We start from the raw sequence: 21,839 nt of genomic DNA, 5'->3' as shown, positions 1-21,839 counted from the left end.
AACACCTTGATCTATCCACTCGTTCTTTCTTCCTCTTATTCAAGGCTGCGCTCCATTCATTTGATTATGCTTTAAGCATTAAAGAAACGGAAGTCTGACAACAGGAAAAAAAAGTTTAGCTTAGATTTTGAGGGCCTAAAAATGACACGTCCTTTCATGTATAATTCTTTTAGTCTTCTTCACACATGCTGTTTCTCTCTTTCTTCTTTCTGATTTAGCCACTGGTCTTATTCCTCAGATGGTAGTGTGTGCCAGTTACCAGCCCTTGCACCTGCTGGAGAAAAGGACCTCAGTGCTTACAAGGATGGTAAGCATGTTTTTCAATCTGTACTATACACACTACATTTAAAAAGTTTGGGTTCAGTAAGTTTAAAAAAAAAAAAAATTATTAGAAATTAATACTTCTATTAGCAAGGCTGCATTAAATTGATCTAAAGTGTCAGTGTAGACATTAATAATGTTACTAAAGGTTTCTTCAAATAAATGCTGTTATTTTGTAGTTTTCTATTCATCTGAGAATCCTGAAAAAAAAAAAAAAAGTTTTCACAAAAATATGAAGCAGCACAACTGTTTTCAACGCTGAGCACCAAATCAGCATATTAGAAGGAATTCTAAAGGATCATGTGACACTGAAGACTGGAGTAATGATGCTGAAAACCATAACCGGAAAACCCATAAAAAAATATTGAAGTAGAAAACAGTTATTTAAAATTGTAATAATATTTCACAATATTACTGTTTTCACTGTATTTTTGATCAAATAAATGAAGCCTTGATGAGCACAAAAAAATTCTTTCAAAAACATTAGGGTTAGACCAATATCTCAGCTTGTTTAATATAACTCTTCCACTGCGCACACTTGCCTAAAGCTCATTAATTTAAAACCTGTCCCAAATGGCACTCTCCCTCCCTCTCCCATATTTGGCTCTGTTTGGATTAGCGCTGGTTGTCTAATCTGCTATTAAGTTTCTCTTCTAAAATGTCAGATTGTGATGGGTGTGTTCTCCAGGCTGATTCGTCTGAGAGTCTGAGGCAGTATGGGCTCTCTCAGCTCTTCAGTCACCCTGTGCTGCTCACCTGCACTCGAGACTGCCCCCTGGTGGCCCCTCCTAAGGCACCCCCAGTTCCTCAGTGGAAACTCATCCGCCCCCGCAAGCAGACTAACATCACAGATGAACCCAAGGGTAAGACGTGTGTGTTTTATGTGTTTTAATTTCTTATGTAATTATTATGATAATTGCTTGAGTTGGATCAAACTGATGTTTATGCCCTTTAGAGCCCCCTGTTCAGAAGCCAGAGCAGTTCATTGAGGTTTCTAGCCCCTTCATCAACTTCAAACTTATGACTACGGCTGCACATGACATGTAAGCTCTGTGTGTGTGTGTGTGTGTGTGTGTGTGTGTGTGTGTGTGTGTGTGTGTGTGTGTGTGTGTGTGTGTGTGTGTGTGTGTGTGTGCGCTGTAAACTAAGCTACCAATTACATTAAAGGAAAATACCCAAGCTACCCTGAAAACTAGAGAAAGTCACTAATGTATTTACTTGCAGAACTGAATCATTTACAAGATGCACATCCAGGTGTTTAACTTAATAAATACCTTCTTTATTGCTGGCAAATTATAGGATGCATTTCCAGATATAGTGTCTAAAATTAAATGTTGGCATCATCAGTGGACGACAACTAGGAACAGTGTGTGTCTGTGTCTGTGTGTGTGTGTCTGTGTGTATGCATGTTTTTCTATCTTTGTGGGGACTTCAACCTGAATGCATACTGACTCATGGGGACCTAACTTGAGGTCCCCGATGAGGAAACGCGCTTATAAATCATACAGAATGAGTTTTTTTGAAAATGTAAAACTGCAGAAAGTTTTCTGTGATGGGTAGGTTTAGGGGTAGGGTTAGTGTAAGGGAATTGAATATACAGTATGTACAGTATAAAAACCATTATGTCTATGGAGAGTCCCCACAAAGATAGTAAACCAGAAGTGTGTGTGTTGAAGCTTAAAGGAATTGTTCATCTAAAAATGTTAATAAATTTAATCATTTACTCATGTTGTTCCAAACCTGTATGACCTATATTCTTTCTTCTGTGGAACATAAAAGAGAAACCATTTTTTTGGGAATACAGTTGAAGTCAGTGGTAACTAAAATCTGTTTTTGGTTACTTTTTCTTTTTCATCCAAACTCTTCATCTGTGGTGCATGGATGAAAAGAAAGTCGTACAAGTTTTGGAATGACATGGGATGATGACAGAATGTTCATTATTTTGGTGAACTAGGCTAACCCTTTAATGTTCCCTAACCATTTTTTTTTATTTATCCCACAAAAAACATAAAACAAAACCACTAATTACTGACAATAAATACATGTCTGGCAAATGTCACACTAAATGCTCTTTTTGTTCCCATTACTATTTTACAGAGTGAGAAAACATTATATCTTGTCCAGACTGAAATCGCAAACCGCTTCATGACGATTCATTGGAAAGAACTGACTCAAACTATGTATTTGCAAAACAGGAATCACTTGCTCAGATTCTAAACAGAGCTAATGATGCCTGACATCTGTAGTTAGGCTACTACTTAACACTGAATGTATACACAGGTGCATTTATTTATGTACTGAATGTGTACATTTCTCTATAGGCCAAGTGGTAATAAGTACTTTGCTTTTTCATATCAATCGATAGATAATGCACAATTTCTCAGATATAACATGTCATAACTGAACCAATGACGTAGCTGAATCCCACCAGGCATGAATTATTTAGAGAGTCTGAATATGAGCCTTGTTTTAACTCCAGGTATTTTTTTTTTTTTTTCAGTTGCACATGTGAGTACATTAGTACACTGAGTGCTAAAAGCAGTAATTGGCTGTGTGGGAGAGTCAGACAGAGACAGAGACTGGTTCTCATTGTGCTGCTCTCGAGCACAAGACAATATTCAGTCATACTTAATTAATCTGAATCTCTTTAGAGCACAATAAATGTGTGTTTAACCTCAGAAATTGGTGGTTTTGTTTGACATATTTCTCATATAAGCACAAAATAGTAATGTTTGTTATTAAATTATTTTATTTGTGTGTCTGTTTTTAGGGAGCAGGGAGGTGTAAAGAGGCGTGGGTATAATTCTAATCTCTCCTCCTTTTCTGAAATGGATGATAGTGAAGATGGCCACACTCGGAATGACATCACCCAAAACAGCCTTAATACACTGGACATCACTGAAACCACTCAGGTATGCCTAAGGGAAATGATTCCCTAATGGTGCAATAACATTTAAAAATTTGAGGTCAGTAATTTTTTTAAAAATGTTTTTAAAAGAAGAGTGTTATGCTCACCAAGGCTGCATTAATTTGATCAAAAATACTGTAAAAGCTGTATAAAACAATAAAAACATTTTTAGCAGCCATTAGTCCAGTCTTTAGTGTCACATGATCCTTCAGAAATCATTCTGACATGCTGATCATTTTTGATCAATTTAAAACATCCTTGCTGATTAAAAGAATAAATGTCTTTCAAATCTTACTGACCCCAAACTTCTAAACAGTAGTGTTTGTCGTATGAATGGTGACTGGTCTCTCGGAACAGATTCAGTCAAGGGTTCGACTGTACTCCAGGGGTTGCACTGTTGATGCCCAGCATTCTGGCAGTGTATTTCAGTTTGTGTCATCTGTACAAGCAGTGTGCATCAACATGTTCTGCTCTCTGGCTGCAGTGCGGCTGGTGGCCGGGAGGCCGAGACAGGCTATGACATCCTCTAACGCCTCTCTCTTTCCAGCTCCAATGTCACTCTGCCTGTCTCTCTAATCAAGAGAGCGCCACTGGCAGATCCAGTATTAGAGAGATGGAGAAAGAGAGAGTGGTAAAACACACGTGCCTCTTTACATAAAAGGACAGGTCGTGTCCTCGGAATGTATAAAAAGCAGCACAATTAGCCTGTCAGTCATCAGAGTGGATGTCTTACAGGGGGGTCAGCTGAGATCGTACTGAGACTGATAGCTTCCATGTAGTTTGTAAGATAATTGTCCAAGTGTGTGTGCCTGTGGGATCTAATAGCATTGCTGTACCCTTTCAGGAATAGTTCACCCAAAAATAAAATCATCAGTGTCATTTTTTTACTTACATTATTTACAGTTTTTCCAAATTCACATGATTATTTATCCTGTCCACTCATTTCCATATAATGAAAGTGAATGAAAACTGGGTCTGTAAAGCTGTAAAATCACAATAAAACACAGTGAAAGAAAAAAAAAGAAGTACATGACTCCCGTTCAGTTGAATACATTGGAAGTTGAATACATTTTTGGTCTTTTTCTCACACAAAACTAAGTGGTTATTCACTGAAAATTATAACATCCAGTCTTTTTACAGTGTTGTTATTGTTAAATAAAACTAAAGCTATTCAAATATTTTTGATAAGTTATGTAATTGTAATAAAGAACTTAAAAAACCTAAATGAAAATTAGAAATGTTGCCTGAAATGTGTTAGTTGAAGAACTAAAATGACGAAAACTGAAGTAAAGATAAAGCTGAATAGAAATATAAAAAAACAAGAGCTTATAAAAATGACAAAATCACATAGCAAAATGACTAAAAAGCAACAGCTGATTTAAAATATTATTAAATATTATTATAATATATAAATAATACTAAAATAACACTTAGTTTTGCCCAAGCGTGCCGCACAAGTCCTGAAAAGTGAAGCCAAAGCGTCTCAATCGCCCCCGGTGGTTGGTCCCAGTATAGGTTATAAACCCTTTTTGAGTGACTGATTCATTCTTCAAAATATCTAGTACATTTTCTAGTACATAGTGTTCATTTACAGTAGCTATTGGATCATGCCATGAGAAATGAGTGGTGAGGTCACCTGATATGATTTAGACTTATTATTGAGTTTTTGATAATGTTGTAAGCTGAATTCGGTATAAACAGGAGCAGTTTTACCACAGTAATGTGTGGAATGCACTCTGAGGTGTTTACTGCCATGTATAAAACATTCACTCTTTATATAGCTAGATACCGCTGCTTCTCTTCTCTTCTCTTCTCTTCTCTTCTCTTCTCTTCTCTTCTCTTCTCTTCTCTTCTCTTCTCTTCTCTTCTCTTCTCTTCTCTTCTCTTCTCTTCTCTTCTCTTCTCTTCTCTTCTCTTCTCTTCTCTTCTCTTCTCTTCTCTTCTCTTCGGTGAGTCACAGTCTATCTCTGAATCACTGGTGCTGTCGTTCGTTAGATGTGGCACAGAGAGAGCCCCTAATTGTCCTCCACATTTAAATTGCACAGTCGGACGACTCCTCAGGCTTTAAAAGGCTTTTCTAAGTGACACGAGGTTGGGGCTCAATCATGGAAAAAAAGCACATTGGAGAAGTTTCTGAGGCCTTCAGCTGGATTGTTTCCATGGCACCACACTGTTACTTAAAGGGTAAAAAAAATTACATTTGAATAGTTTTACAAAAAGGTGTCTCAATTAGCGGGTAAAGACTGACATGCTAATCAAACCCGTGTCTTCTAATCCTGTCACCTTCCGAGTGCCCTTAATATTTATGGCATTTGCTCTCCTGTGAGCAGTTAATTGAAGGAGAAAGCCCTCTCTGGTGCGAGTCCAGATGTCAGATTAGAGGATTTCTCATTGTGCTCTGGAAGCCAAACGGGCTCAGCGCATGCTGACTGGATGAATATGGACGTTCTGTCTCCACTGCTTTCCTCTGCCCTCCTCCGCCATGTCTCTCCCAGCTCACTGTGTACACTTTTTAATCCCCCCATTTTCCCCCAGGTAACAGCAGAGGACAAGAAAAAGGATGACAGCATCCCCAACGGTAAGACTTGTTTCCATGAGCAATGCCACTGCACAGTCCACATTGTCACTCAAACACTTATCGTAAACTGTAATGTATCATATATATTACATATCTCAGTTAGCAGTTACAAAAAGTAAAAATTTTGAAGTTGAAAGCTGATCGTGAGCTAAATATATTTATTCACAAAAACCGTGCCATCATTTATAAGCTTTTTTTCACTTTGAATATTGGGAAAGCATTACTCATTTTCAATTGAGTGCTTCTGTAACAATGTGCAATAGAAATGAAAGTAAAGTGAGATAATGAATCTGAAAAGGCAGACGATAATTCGCCTCACTTATATCCCTCCAGTCATTGTTTAGCCATCAGAGCAGGGAGGCTAATAGCTGCTGTAATGATATGATAGCTGGCTGCCTTCACAATTTCACTTTCTCGTTTATCCCACTCTTCCTCCATCCAATCCGTCTTCTTTTCATCAGCACAAACACAGATGCACACACACACAGACGCATGGCATCATCTCTATCTCTGTGATCATGATCGTGCACTCGCCCCTCATCACGACAGGCCAATTATGTGCTTTCCCAGAGAGCCCAGTGTGTTGCTTAGTAACACCTGTGGATAAGTAAATGGAGTGAATGGCTTTGCTACGGCGTCTATATTCATTATATGGTTTAATACGTCAGAACACCACACTGAGTGTAATGAGTTAAAGCTGCAATATATAACAGTATTTCACTTAATTGTCATAATGAATCGAGTGACACCTATGAAAGAGCATTTATAAATTCAATATGGTGCAACTGATTGGTTTAATGAGCTCTACTGATTGGCACCACTGAGATAATCATGGTATCCTCATGAAAAGTCTTTTTTTAAAGACCGCCTGTGGTGAAAATCAAGTTTATATGTGTATGTGGGGTTTTGAATATGCTATAGGCCTAAGACAAACCATGTGCAAATTCATAAGTCAACACTATTGCTGAGTATTTTCTCCTTAAAACTGCTGTGAACCAAAGACAGTCTCAAAAACGTGGTTTAAAATCAGCAGTCGTTCTGTACGTCACAAATGCCGTTGTAACCAATCCCGTCACGAGGGGGGCAGGCTTTAGCATATCGGTAACTATGCGAAGCAGGGGAGTCTCAAGAGCCAGGTTATCCCGGTATATTTTTCTATTGATATGAAAAATTGGGTACATTTAGCAATATAGCGGGTGGATCTCGGAACTGGTGTGAGTGAGTGGAGGCGGGGACTAATAATATGCATATTCATGAATCCACGTATACTAAATGAAGCAAGGGTGTAGAGTTACATTCAAGCGTAACAGTAGTTCTACTGTTCCCTGCACACAAGTCCCTGTCAGCCTAGAAAGTCAATCTTTCCAAGAAAACTAATATATCCTAAAAAAGAAATAGCTTAGGCTGGTTTTAAAATGTTGTTTTTTCTTTCTTTTAAGAGTAGTTGCTCGATTATTGTTTAACATCCTTTCTGTCATCATGAAATGGAAATTCACCCTATCTATTTTCTAAATGACTGTAATTGATCTTATTGTAAACGATTCTTCCATGTTTCCGTTTCTTCTTTTTTTCTTTTTGACCTTTTTAATCGAATGGTCATGACTTTAACTTATCTCTGGTGACCTATGACAATGACAACCCACCTCTTACTTAAAATCATTGGTAAGCTGTACTAAGCACACATTCAGATCTGCCTCTATCCAATAATCAACCGATGGTTGATGGTTGGGGAACCAAGTCCCCATCCATTTTTTTTCTTTATTATAGTCTGTTTTAGTCCGATGTTCGTCACAGTACTGAAGAAAATTTTTGTCAAAACTTCCATTTCATCTCAACTTGAAGTCCCATTATTAGGTCCTGTGTAATGCTAACTGTACAATGTTAAATAATTAAGATTGTCAATTAGATTTTTTTTACAGATTTCTCTTGATTTATTTCCATACATTTTTGAAAAGGTTTGTAAAAAAGTTAAGCAAACAAAATAGCTTTTATTGTATGGATGTACAGTAGTAGCCATGCTAACATAGTACCTCTCTATATTTATTCAGATAATCTCATTTCAAACATCTGTGCAGGAAATTACAAATAACTTCAGGCCTTTGTTATTGCATATCATGTGTAATACAGCGTTACTATTTCAGCATTGAAAAAGGCAAGGTCATGTGTTTGTGTATTCCTGCCAGCATTTCATTGCTTGCTTGGTTTGTAATAGACTGTTGCATAACATATTTTTTTCATTCTCCAAGATACGGAAGTAGTAGAGTCAACTTCAGGCCCTGACAAAGAGACAGATGGAAAAGATAAGGAGAGGGTGCAGACACCCAAGGAATCCAGTGCTGCATTGCTTCAGTCCCAGGATGCATTAGCGTCAGACAAACCCCTGCTGCTGGAGACCTGGGTGGACCTGCACAACTTCACTAAATGCTTCCAGTAAGGGTCTATCATCTTCAGAAAAAGCCTAAGCCATATTATGCTAATCCTTTGCTATTTTGTCACATTAACTCTTCGTGTTCTTAAGTTCCTATTAAGCTGCAGGCTGAAATATGCTAATAATCATGTTTTGTAGGACGTTGCTGATTTTCCACAAGCCAAACAAATATGTTCATCAATGCAGGACATCACACTTTAAGGTAGGGTTTTGAAGGAAAAGACTATATCAAGTGTGCCTGAATATTAAGATTTTTACTAGTTTACACAAAAAATACATTGATATTGTGAAGAATTATTACAATTCAAAGTAACCTTTTTTTTATCATCAATATATTCCTGTGATGATTCCTAGTCTTCAGTGTCACATGATCCTTCATAAATCATTCTAATATGCGAATTTGGTGCTCAAGACACATTTCTTATTATCTATTATCATCAATGTTGAAACAGTTGTGCCACTTAATATTTTTGTGGAAACCGTGAGATTCTTTAATGAATACAAAGTTCAAGAGAACATTAGAAATAGAAATCTTTTGTAATTATAAATGTCTTTACTGTCACTTTTGACTGTTATATGGATATGTAAATCTCTTGAGGATTGATACAGTCAGCAACATATACATAACCATTTACTGGGGGTAAGATTTAAGGTTCACCATACTTATTCTTAGCTTTATTTGTTCAGTGCACTGGCTAAAAAAGTGCCACTTTAAACAAACATTTTATTTAATAAATAAATTCTAAATATATATCTAAATCTATTTCTCTGTTAAATTCTTAATTTTCCAGTAGGATTGAGTGCGTAGCTATAGTAACTGGAATTTGTTTTCCCCTACAGGTGGGCTGGGACCCTTGCTGACTGTATCGATGACATTCAGAATGCATTATCATAAAAACACCTAATACAAGATTGAACTAAACCTGTTGTTGTGGCATTTGTAATGGAGCTTGGTATAATTATGGTATCTGTGGTGGGAGGGATGTGTTGTGTTAGGAAAGAACATGAAAGTGACTCAATTCTCTGTTAGAACTCCGTCTCCTCTCGACTGTCTGCTACTGCATTGTCCAACGCTGTGGCCTCCACCCACTCTGTGGCCGCTCCTGCTAGACAACCTGATTCGACTGGAATTGCTTACACAAAGGTACACACACACACACACACAATGGGTGGTTTTCGATAACCATGCTGTTTTTGCTCTTCTCTCTCTGTTGTGCTGTAATACTTTTTTTTTAAACCTTATCCCATGAGAACATGTGGTTTGATTTAATATTTGGTAATTACTGTGAGTGTAAATTTATGTAATGGTGTGTGTGTGTATTCTATTGTCTCCTGAGATAAATACAAAGCTGAAACACAATAATATGTGCTGATGCTGACCCATTCTGTCTATTGTTTTTCCTTGTCTCAGTCTGCAGATGGAAGAGGTACTCACTTCCTGTTTGTTGATAACCTGTTACCCACAGAAATTGTCATTGGGTTCTCAGCTTTAGTGCACTGGGGAGAGAGTGTGGAAGAGAGTAAGGACACATGGACATACTATACACACTCAGTTTGTCTTTTCACAACAACAAGGATCCAATCTAATGTGTGTGTCTATTGTGTGCTCAGAAAAGGAGTCATCAACCAGGCCTGGTTCTTTAACAGCTAAGCCTTTCTCGTGGAAGAGCATTGTCTCTCAACTCCCCGTGGTGCAGATCCAAACCACTGCTAGTAAAGCTGTCTTACTCTCGCTTCCTCCTGGGTAACTATATCACCACCATTGCTGAATTATCAGCAGTGATTACTCTAGTCTACAGAATAGAATAGAAATAGAAACGTCAAAAGAACAGCTTTTATTTGAAATGGAAACATTATAAATAACACTATAAACTAGATGTACCGCATCGCGGTACAAAATATGACCGCCGCTCAGGCCTGCACTGGCTTACCACAAAAATAAATGACGTGGAGTAATTTGGCTGTATTGTGTGTTTATGTATATACCTAAAAACAGTAATAGTATGTGCATGTCTGTCTGTGTGTGTGTGTGTGTGTGTGTATGTATGTGTGTGTGTTTGTGTATGTGTGTGTAAGTGTGTGTGTGTGTGTGTGTGTGTGTCTGTGCGTGTATGTATGTGTGCGTACATGTGTGTGCATGTGGATTTGTATGTGTGTGTATGGGTGTGTCTGTGCGTGTGGATGTCAGTGTGTGTGCATGCTTGCGTTTGTTTGTATTCCTGCATGTGTGTGTGTGACAGTATCATCCTAAACCAGCAACCCTTCGCTCAACAGCACCATCTACAGGCCGATGAGTGTACAGTCACTAAATGTGCACATAAATGAATGGGGACCAAACGAAATTTTTCCGTAGAAGTCTAGTGGGGCTACATGCCCACCAAATTTCATGTTCCCCGGTGTTTCGGTGTCCCTGGTATCGTTGACGAAAAATTTACGGGGGCCCCAGCGCAGGGGGGGGGAAGTGGCCCCCGGGGACCAAACGAAATTTTTCCGTAAAAGTCTAGTAGACCAACATACCATAAAAATTTCTTCATCCTCGGTGCCACGGTTCAGGTAGTTATTTAGGAAAAAATGCATTTTTTTGGGTTTGGGGGGGCCCAGCGCGGGGGGGGGGGGGGGGAGTGGCCCCCGGGGACCAAACGAAATTTTTCCGTAGAAGTGTAGTGGGGCTACATGCCCACCAAATTTCATGTTCCCCGGTGCTTCGGTGTCCCTGGTATCGTTGACGAAAAATTTACGGGGGCCCCAGCGCGGGGGGGGAAGTGGCCCCCGGGGACCAAACGAAATTTTTCCGTAAAAGTCTAGTAGACCAACATACCATAAAAAATTCTTCATCCTCGGTGCCACGGTTCAGGTAGTTATTTAGGAAAAAATGCATTTTTTTGGGTTTGGGGGGGCCCAGCGCGGGGGGGGGGAGTGGCCCCCGGGGACCAAACGAAATTTTTCCGTAGAAGTGTAGTGGGGCTACATGCCCACCAAATTTCATGTTCCCCGGTGCTTCGGTGTCCCTGGTATCGTTGACGAAAAATTTACGGGGGCCCCAGCGCAGGGGGGGGGAAGTGGCCCCCGGGGACCAAACGAAATTTTTCCGTAAAAGTCTAGTAGACCAACATACCATAAAAATTTCTTCATCCTCGGTGCCACGGTTCAGGTAGTTATTTAGGAAAAAATGCATTTTTTTGGGTTTGGGGGGGCCCAGCGCGGGGGGGGGGGAGTGGCCCCCGGGGACCAAACGAAATTTTTCCGTAGAAGTGTAGTGGGGCTACATACCCACCAAATTTCATGTTCCCCGGTGCTTCGGTGTCCCTGGTATCGTTGACGAAAAATTTACGGGGGCCCCAGCGAATGGGGGGAAGTGGCCCCCGGGGACCAAACGAAATTTTTCCGTAAAAGTCTAGTAGACCAACATACCATAAAAAATTCTTCATCCTCGGTGCCACGGTTCAGGTAGTTATTTAGGAAAAAATGCATTTTTTGGGGTTTGGGGGGGCCCAGCGCGGGGGGGGGGAGTGGCCCCCGGGGACCAAACGAAATTTTTCCGTAGAAGTGTAGTGGGGCTACATGCCCACCAAATTTCATGTTCCCCGGTGCTTCGGTGTCCCTGGTATCGTTGACGAAAAATTTACGGGGGCCCCAGCGCGGGGGGGGAAGTGGCCCCCGGGGACCAAACGAAATTTTTCCGTAAAAGTCTAGTAGACCAACATACCATAAAAAATTCTTCATCCGCGGTGCCACGGTTCAGGTAGTTATTTAGGAAAAACTGCATTTTTTTGGTACGGGGGCCCCAGCGCGGGGGGGGGGGGGAGTGGCCCCCGGGGACCAAACGAAATTTTTCCTTAAAAGTCTAGTAGACCAACATACCATAAAAATGTCTTCATCCTCGGTGCCACGGTTCAGGTAGTTATTTAGGAAACCTGCATTTTTTGGGTTTGGGGGGGCCCAGCGCGGGGGGGGAGTGGCCCCCGGGGACCAAATGAAATTTTTCCGTAGAAGTCTAGTGGGGCTACATGCCCACCAAATTTCATGTTCCCCGGTGCTTCGGTGTCCCTGGTATCGTTGACGAAAAATTTACGGGGGCCCCAGCGCGGGGGGGAAGTGGCCCCCGGGGACCAAACGAAATTTTTCCATAAAAGTCTAGTAGACCAACATACCATAAAAATTTCTTCATCCTCGGTGCCACGGTTCAGGTAGTTATTTAGGAAAAAATGCATTTTTTTGGGTTTGGGGGGGCCCAGCGCAGGGGGGGAGTGGCCCCCGGGGACCAAACAAAATTTTTCCTTAGAAGTCTAGTGGGGCTACATGCCCACCAAATTTCATGTTCCCCGGTGCTTCGGTGTCCCTGGTATCGTTGACGAAAAATTTACGGGGGCCCCAGCGCGGGGGGGAAGTGGCCCCCGGGGACCAAACGAAATTTTTCCGTAAAAATCTAGCAGACCAACATACCATAAAAAATTCTTCATCCTCGGTGCCACGGTTCAGGTAGTTATTTAGGAAAAACTGCATTTTTTGGGGTTTGGGGGGGCCCAGCGCAGGGGGGGAGTGGCCCCCGGGGACCAAACGAAATTTTTCCTTAGAAGTCTAGTGGGGCTACATGCCCACCAAATTTCATGTTCCCCGGTGCTTCGGTGTCCCTGGTATCGTTGACGAAAAATTCAGTAAGGTGACGAAAAAAAAAAAAAAAAAAAACTTTGACAATCCCTATATGACCGCTTTCGCTAGCTACGCTAGCGGCGGTCATAATAATTGTAACATTATAAATATCTTTACTGTCACTTTTGATCAAATTAATGCCTCCTTACTGAATAAAAGTATTCAATTCTTTTTTTTTTTTTTTAAAACATAATGACCCCAAACTTTTGAACAGTAGTGTAAGTCTACTCCAAAAGACAAAATTGATCCCCAAAAGATTAGCAATTCCCAAAATCATTGACCTTGTGGGGAAATTTAAAATGTTTTTTGAAAATATAAAAATGCAGAAAAGTTTTTTGTGTTTAGGTGCAGGGGTTTGTTTATACAGTTTGTACAGTATAAAAATCATTATATCTATGGAAAGTCCCCATAAAACATGGAACCCAAAATCATATATATATATGTGTATAAATGTGTTGGAAGTGTTTTCAGTAGTGGTCCAACCTGTGATATCAGTTCTGTAATAGCGGAGAACAGAGGAGAGAGAGATAAGAAGATGGGTTAAGAAGATACAGAAAGAGAGAGAGATATGACCCAGTCTGCTATTTCTAGCAGCATAGTGGCCTAAAAGCTGAGGGCTTATATTCAGAGGTCACACTGCAAGTGTAGGCACATCTGATTTTTGATGTACATGCATTCAGGAAAAAGGAAAGATAAGATATTTAAGATTAATAAGATTTTATGAAAAGCCTTTCTGTACTTCTCACATGCTGTTTTTCTCTCTTTATTTCATTCACTGTCTTCCTCTATTGCAACTTAATACTGTTCTGTTAAACTCATCTGTGATGAGAAATCCTGATTTCCTTAGATTTTCATCTGCAAATTATGTAAAGCTAATAGGTTAATGCAGATCCTGCCCGATTCTGTGAGGATTTATGAGGGCGCATAAAAAAGGCGTAAGAGCAACTTCAGTTGAAATTGTAATAATTGGTAAAGCAGATTTTGCTGACTGCGATCTGCTGTACATGCACAAAATCCCTGTATCATATCTTGTATAGTTCATGATCTTGCAAATCAGTCTCCTATTTAGAATATGTGAATTAGGAGTGTTCTGCCAAACCTGAAAACAAAGCTGACTCTTTTCTTTCCTAGCTCAGTCTGAGTGAACCAAATATGATTTATTCTTAAGGCCCATACACACCAAGGACGATAACTATAAAGATAAATATATAGTTCTAAAAATAAAAAATAAACAATATTAAAGAATAGCAGAGTTCACACCACAGCTATAACGTTAATGTCACAGAGAAACAATATCATTGGAATCACTTTCAGAACGATTTTATCCAGTTGATGAAGGATAAAAACATTGACAGCCAATCAGAATCCATCCTGCTGTAATGAGCTTGAGCATTTAAAGTGACAGACAAGCACGTGCTTAGAATAAACAGAATGATATTGTCCAATATAGTTATCTTTATAGCTATCATTCTTGGTGTGAACAGGCCTTTACTCATATGATGATCACATGCTAGATATATGGTTCCTTTTGCATCAGCAATAGTGCTTCTGGTGATAAGTGCGAGGGGATGACTACATTAATTGTTCTTATGGAAATCAAAATATTCAACAAACTAGATCCAGTGTTTTTTTTAGATTAACTTTTAAAATTAAAGTTAATAATTAACTTTAACAATTGAACAATTAAAATTGTACAATGTAGCACTAAAGAACAATGATAGAATTTCTCCTTCTTAACAGTTCTATTCATCACTGTTTCTTCTCACTAGGCGTCATGTTCTTCATTTGCACACAAGCGCTTCATTTGCCTTCCACCTTCATCTCTGCAGCATGTCTCCTTTTGTGTTTGGTGATGAGGAGACTGTTATGCCACACCTTGGCAAGGCATGTCCACAGTAACACACACACACAAATACACTCTGAGGTTGCACTGTTAGTTGATTAGTTCTGACATATCAATACCAGCTGTTCTATACATACTGTAGCAATGAGTGACTGTCATTGGCTTTATATAATAACCTGTAGCAGCAATTTGGACGGGTGCAAAAATAAAATTGTCAGTTCTTATGCCTCCTGTTTCTTTTTTGCCTTTGTCTAGGAGAGTCTGAGGTTCTGTGAGCAGGCTGTAATGATCGTGAGAGCTCTGGGTCGAGTGATCAGCTGCTTTTCAGATCCAGAGGAACTACCATCAACCTCTAAAGAACTTGAGAAGACCCATGGTGTAGGCATACAGCAACAAAGGGTGGGTTATATATAGAGTCGGTGCTATGGGCCGGCCCCCTGGGAACATGCACAGCACTATACAAAACTATTTTGTATTTCCTTTTGTATTTTAACAGCCATGAAATACATCAACTGCATAGCATAGCACATATTTTTTTATTAATTAAAATAATGACTGTCTTTCAGAATTTGAGCTCTTTATGACTCATCAGCAATGTTCACGCCACTGTATCAGCAAGCAGCCGTTAAAATGTCATTGCTAATCTTTTGTATTTATAGTTTAATTCAAAATGCATTTTCTTCACATCTTTTATTCCTCTTTAATTACATCTTAACTATTAATTTTTACAATTAAAGTTAAGTTTTGTTAGGCTTTGCTTTTAGTTTTTTGGTTTGTTTCACTAAACAAATTAGTGCATTGCTCTGTACTTCAGACAGTGGCGATAGAACACAACCCACATTTAATAAATGTAAAAGTGACAAATGTGATAAATGACTGGTTAAATTTGCAGACAAACACAGTAATAGATAAAAATAGAGGTCAGTAGATTGTATTTTATTGCTTTTATATAGTGTATATTTTTGAATGTATATTGTTTCTGTCTTGTACAGGTGTTCAGCGAGGCCGTGTATCATATGTTCTGCTCTGCTCTGGGGCGGAAACTGACCTCTGAGGAGCTGTTTGCTGTACAGACTCTGACCGGAGACCCATCGCCACATGGCAGCAATGATAAAGCCATGGATGCACGATCAGGTGAGTCTTTGAAATGTGGGGCTAACAGAGTCTCTCTTTGGGTTTGATCATATAACACCTATCATAGCATGACTTTATGTACACGTGTATCTTCGCCCTGCAATAGATGACACTCCAGAGCGCTGGAACGGCAGGCAGGCCACAGACAAGGAAATGCAGGCAGCCACGGTCCTGCAGGCAGGTTGGAAGCGATACCTTGTCAGAGAGATCCTCACTGCAGCAAGACCAGGTAAAGTCCAGCTTCACCTGAAATGGATCTAATGATACCTAGTATAAAAGAAGAGAAGAGACTGGATTCAGGAGTTTATGGCAATTGTCTTTCCGATCTGATTCGTACCCATTCTCTTGTGGTCAGTTATGTCTGACATCTGTTCTGTCGGTTTTTATGTTTGTGTGAGAGAGAGAGAGAGCTGCAAGGCCCTGGAGCTCATACTTATCAATGAAGCTGCCAGTCATTCTAAGCTAGTATGACAGAAGAGAGAAACACACCTCTCCATCTCTCTCTCCATCTGGCTCCATACCTCCAAGCATCACTCCATTCCCAGCCTGACAGCATGAGTGACAGGGAGAGTGGCCGAGAGAAAGTGAGAAAGAAAGATGCAGCGGTATTGGAAAGGATGAAGGGAAAGTGAGAGGAAGAATAAAAAGGATAAAGGATGTAGTTGAATCCGACTGAGCAAGATAATGTCAATTTATATTTCAAGAAGCAATAGCATCGGGGAAGCTCAACCAACTTTGAGTTAAAACAGGCAAGCAGTCTCCAAAGATCCTACTATTGCTCATCAAGCTTTAGTTACCTCAAAAATTCCATTTATTATGTGAAAATTACGGTGTGGATTCAGCAGTCACACACAGATGAACAGGAGCCTATTCAAGAGTCTTTAAAAGATTTGCCACTAAACCATAAATCCACATTTTTAATATTATGAGCTGGTCGTGCAGGAAAGAAAGATGCAGTTCATATCTTTCTTTTCAATATTTAGTTCATTAATTATTTAAAGCTGAAATGAAATCAAATATAATATTAGATAGAAAAACTTAAACTTAAAAAATTAAAACGAAAATAAGAAATGTTGCCTTGGGGCAACAAACTGAAATAAAATAAGTTAAGTTGGAGTACAAAAATTACTAAAACTAAAACAAATACAAATAAATCAATAAAAACAAATAAAATCATTATTTCTAAAAAGAATTACTAAAACTAAAATTAAAATGAAAACTGAAATATATAAAAATGAAAGCTGAAATATATAAAAATGAAAGCTAATTCAAAATAATAATAAATATTATAATAGAACGATTAATAATACTACTGTTAATAATACTAAAATAACAGATTGAAAATAGAACACACACATTTTAGCAGTGTTAAATTTAGTTATTAAATGTAAAATTGGATTGGTTCCACTTTTTTTTTTTAATGAATGTCATTCTCTTTATCATTCTGAAAGAGTTTGTGTCTTTATGACTTTCATTCACAAATGAGCCTCAGAACGGTTTGTCTCATATCTACCAGTATGAAATTAATTTCATTTTAGGGGCATTTTTTCCCTTCAAGCTCTCCTTTAACAAGAGGCAGATATAATAAATATAATTTTATGTTTCCTGAAGAGAGGAGAGAACAATATTTCAATAAACTGGCTGGTAAAATGATTGGCATTATAGAAGCATAGGGACTGAGATTTGTTGGGTTCATTTATCTGCCAAAGATGTTTTTCTGCATCATCTTTTAATCTAAAACTGGGCCAATTCTAACCATGTTATTCAATCCAATTTCACAGCTCCAAGGTGTACGGTGTGGGTTTGTATGAGTACATATTACGGTGTGCTCCTGTTTGTTTGTGTGTTTTTAGGAACCAAGGAAAATTTGAGCATCGCTAAGACTCTGCAAGAGATGTGGGCTCCTGTGGAATCAGATGTGGAGAAACATGCCGTATCTTTACTGAGGTGAATTATTCCTTTTAAAGAATCATTTCTCTCCTCCGTCGTGTCCCTCGGTGGTACCATCTGCTGTTTACTGTCTGTTCGCCTAGCTTTAGTTGCGGGGAGGGTCTGTAGAGAGTGACCTCTGGCCTGGAGGGTTGAATGTGGCATGTGTCTGGGCTCAGTGGGTGGGTGCTATCTTCTCCCAGCGCTTGTAGTCTAACCTAGCCGACTCTGACAATCTGGGTGTAATGGGTTGGTTTTTGTCTGCTTGAATCTTTATCCAGTACTAAGTGTGCATTTCTGGTAGACACATGGTTTCTAATGGTGAAGGAATAGCAGAGCTGTACCCCTGTAGAGAGGACGAGTACAACAGAATAACGTTCACTGACTATTCAGTGCCCGTACCAGAGGCAGCGAACTCCTGGATTCTGATCTTCAGGTCAGGAACAGTCATTTTACATTTAAAGCAAAACAATAATTGACTAAAAAAGACTTTTATTAAAAAATGCATACATTGAGCTCAAAGTTTCCTTGTGTATTTGTTTAATAACCTTTTTTTTTCATGTCAATTCTCATTTCCAGGGAGGTATTTCATGTTCCTAAGAACATGCTGCTTGTTCCTAAGATCTTCTCCCCTCTTCCTGTATGTATTGTGCATGTCATCAATAATGACACCTTAGAGGAGATACCCAGAGTCTTTAACAGGGTGGAGCCATACATATACACGCCAAACAAGGTTTGTCTTTGTCAGAAAGACAACCCCTCTCCATAATTTTTTTACATGCATACATTGTATTTTTTTATATTATATGTCTTCTGTTTTACACTTTGTAGGGTGGTTATACGTTTGTAGCTGAGGCACATATTGGAGACACGCATGTGATTGGAGGACAGTGGCGATTGCGTCTGATTGGCTCCCGAGAACCCCTACCACAACTAGCCAGAGAAACCCCAAGCAATATCTTTTCACTAAAAGAGTTGAAAGGTTACTACATTCCTAATCAAACGAACATCATCTGCAGGTTAGCACATGCATCAAGCGTACTACGTATTAGTTTATATGCCTGTTTTTCAGTCTGGTTCTCATGAGAGCACCTGGAGATTCGGTTTGGTGCTCACACTGCACATAGTGTGACCCATTAAATATAACTATAAAAAAATTAATAATTAATAATAGCATAATTGCACTTTATTTTGTAAAGTGTGATAATACTATTATGTTTTAAAATAAAATAAAAATAGTATTAAATCAAATACAATTATGTTATAGTACACTTAAAAATAATTTACTAATATTTACATTTTTTTCTTTTTTTTTTACACTTTTCTTTTTAAATGAGTTTTCAACATTTTCAAACCTAAAGTCAGCACGCTTTTATTTTGGAGGGTTGCCAGGAAGTAAGTATATGCACTGCTTGTTTTAGCACTGATGAGTGAAGCGCGTCAGTGAATGTCACAGCTTTGCATTTTGCTCTGAAACCGGCAGATTTATTATGTATTCAGTTAAAATGGAAATCTTATACAGTATTACAGTTACTCAATCTAAAATGGTGATTGTGCATTAATAGCTGTCGACCATGTCGGTATGCAAATGAGTGATCTGGACTTATTTACCCAGCTCATTTTTTATTTTGGTCGCGCATGCGCACCACTTATGTGCACCCCTGCTTATATGCATATTTTATGTTCAAGTTATTTTGTAATCACTGCAGAGCTTCATGTTACCATTTAGATTTTAGCTTTGCACAGCATTGCAATGAAATTGAGATTAAGTGCATCAAGACTGATCTAAACTGTGTGTTTTTCCTACCAGACATGTGATAAAAGTCTCCAGTGATCACAGTGCTACTGTGCTGTTTCAGACCTCAAAATCAGACGTCAGCATTAAACTCAATATCCTAGATCATGAGAAAGAGGTCGCCAGCAGTCAGGGCAAAGGGCATGTCATCCTCCCAGTCTACTGCTTCTTAGCCAGCAACGGTTTGTACACACACACACACACACACACACACACACACACACACACACACACACACACACACACACACACACACACACACACACACACACACACACACACACACACACACACACACACACACACACACACTATATATATATATATATATATATATATATATATATATATATATATATATATATATATATATACACACACACTATGGGGTCAGTAAGAGTTATTTTACATGTTTTTGAAGTCTCTTATGCTCACCAATTATAATATTGTGAAATATAATTGCAATTTAAAAAAATTGAAAATGTTAATTTTATTTCTAATTGAAAAAAATATTCAGCATCTATTACTCTGTCTAATATGCTGATTTGCTAACATTTCTTATTATTATCAATGTTGGCAAGAAGTGTGCTTAATATTTTTGTGGAAACTGTGGAAATACAAGTGAATAGAAAGTTTAAAAGAATAAATGTCTTTTTGACACTTTTGATCAATTTAATGCATCCTTGCTGAATAAAAGTTCATTGGTTTTTTCATACTGACCCCGAACTTAGTGTAATATAGAGTAATTAATTATACAATAAAAACAGGTAACAACAAACTATCTTAAACTTAAAATGATTTATAATTAATCGATCAAATTAAGAAATATATTTGGACTCTCAATACACATTCACATATTTCGACACATGAATAAATCACAGATGCAGTCTGTCACACACAGACTGAAATCCCCATAGACTCACACAAACAAATGCTATAGTTTATACTCCTTTTTTTTCCTTTAGTCCAAGACTTCGCGTCCACCCACTCCACATTTTGTCTTAACACATATTCACTTTATAAAGTCACTGTCTCAGTTACTTAGCTACAGCCTGACACTGCCAGCTCCAGAGTGTATTTATAGGGCGTTCATTTGTGTCTGTGTGTGTGTGTGTATTGGTTGCAGGCGGTTCTGTGGCCCAGGCGGGGGCGAGGCAGGATCAGGGCAGCCTTATAGCAGAAGGGAGAGTGACAGGAGGGGGCGGAGGAAAGGAAGGGAGTGACCAGCACCCTACAGACACACTGGTACCTGTCACCACAGACAGCTTCTGCTGTCACTTGTGTGTGTTTGTTTGTGTGTATTTGTGGTAGCATCTGAACTTCTAGTTGCAAAGTTCTAAGAAAAAGTACATGATTTTTTGTTTATATATTGAAGTCAGTCTGTTTGCATGTTGATGGCTGATTTATTTTATATTTTGCATGTTCTTTTGTTTATGGACTGACTTTTTTACTTTCTGACTTTTTTATGCTTGTGTGTGTGTCTTACAGTTTCATAAGTATTATATACAGGCAGAGGTGTTACAGGAGAGCTGGCCTTTAGATGAATCTGTCTCCTCCTTCATCCAGAAACTCAGAGACATAGAGCGCAATGAAATGAGAGGTACGTTCAGTCTTACACTAGATCAGGGGTCGGCAAGTAACTTTGGCCGCGGGCCAATATTTTTTTTAGCCAGTAGATGGCGGGCCAGCTACACAGAGTAGGCCTATGGATACAAATTAAATACTCTTATATAGGCCTATAATTGCGGAATATGATGGGTCCGTCACCGTCCGTGGATCATTCATTCAATCGGTTTTTTTTTTTTTCAAATTAAAACCAAAAATAAAAAGATGAAAAACGACTTGTTTTTCCATTATTTATTTCCTAAACTGAAATGAAAAAAAAAAAAAAATAAGGACGGGTTTTCTGATTTTCTGATTGTGCTCAGATCAAAAATAGAAAAAATGAATTACTGGATTAGACAAATTTAAATTTTGATTTTTAAGTTTTAATTTAACACCTTATGCATATATCAAGGAAACCATTTTAAACAGATCAAGTAGGCTACTATTGTGGTAACATATTACAGCCATTTTAATAAAGGTGTGAATAGCAATCATGCCTCATTCCGTACAGTCCGACTTTTGAACTTTATTCCTTTTTTATTATTATTATTTATTCGGGGACACACACATACACACCTAAGGTTTAAGGAGGTCTGCGTGGGACTGTTTTTTTTTCGTCCCGCTCCCACAAGGTTCTATTCAGCAACC

At 38.7% G+C, this 21,839-nt stretch overlaps 1 protein-coding gene across 1 annotated transcript in view; it reads left to right on the top strand.

The window, feature by feature from the left end:
• The window catches only part of adgb (androglobin), a gene marked incomplete at its 5' end in the record, with an annotated part of 45,477 nt that overhangs the window by 15,296 nt on the left and 8,342 nt on the right, over positions 1–21,839 (top strand). Inside the window, 21 exons of the mRNA XM_081377883.1 lie at positions 219–307; positions 1,010–1,184; positions 1,277–1,364; positions 3,092–3,233; positions 5,765–5,807; positions 8,054–8,237; positions 8,374–8,437; positions 9,266–9,379; positions 9,647–9,755; positions 9,847–9,979; positions 14,655–14,769; positions 14,984–15,127; positions 15,721–15,862; positions 15,969–16,091; positions 17,716–17,809; positions 18,096–18,227; positions 18,371–18,524; positions 18,623–18,810; positions 19,602–19,768; positions 20,713–20,831; positions 21,075–21,186. Coding sequence (XP_081234009.1) covers positions 219–307; positions 1,010–1,184; positions 1,277–1,364; positions 3,092–3,233; positions 5,765–5,807; positions 8,054–8,237; positions 8,374–8,437; positions 9,266–9,379; positions 9,647–9,755; positions 9,847–9,979; positions 14,655–14,769; positions 14,984–15,127; positions 15,721–15,862; positions 15,969–16,091; positions 17,716–17,809; positions 18,096–18,227; positions 18,371–18,524; positions 18,623–18,810; positions 19,602–19,768; positions 20,713–20,831; positions 21,075–21,186 — 2,631 coding nt within the window. The remainder of the gene's footprint in view (positions 1–218; positions 308–1,009; positions 1,185–1,276; positions 1,365–3,091; positions 3,234–5,764; positions 5,808–8,053; positions 8,238–8,373; positions 8,438–9,265; positions 9,380–9,646; positions 9,756–9,846; positions 9,980–14,654; positions 14,770–14,983; positions 15,128–15,720; positions 15,863–15,968; positions 16,092–17,715; positions 17,810–18,095; positions 18,228–18,370; positions 18,525–18,622; positions 18,811–19,601; positions 19,769–20,712; positions 20,832–21,074; positions 21,187–21,839) is intronic.

This window comes from Scardinius erythrophthalmus (genome assembly GCF_964197995.2).
Source record: "Scardinius erythrophthalmus genome assembly, chromosome: 11".
Lineage (NCBI taxonomy): Eukaryota > Metazoa > Chordata > Actinopteri > Cypriniformes > Leuciscidae > Scardinius > Scardinius erythrophthalmus.
The sequence above is the reverse complement of the archived record's forward strand: the minus strand, read 5'-3'. Positions and strand labels throughout refer to the sequence as shown.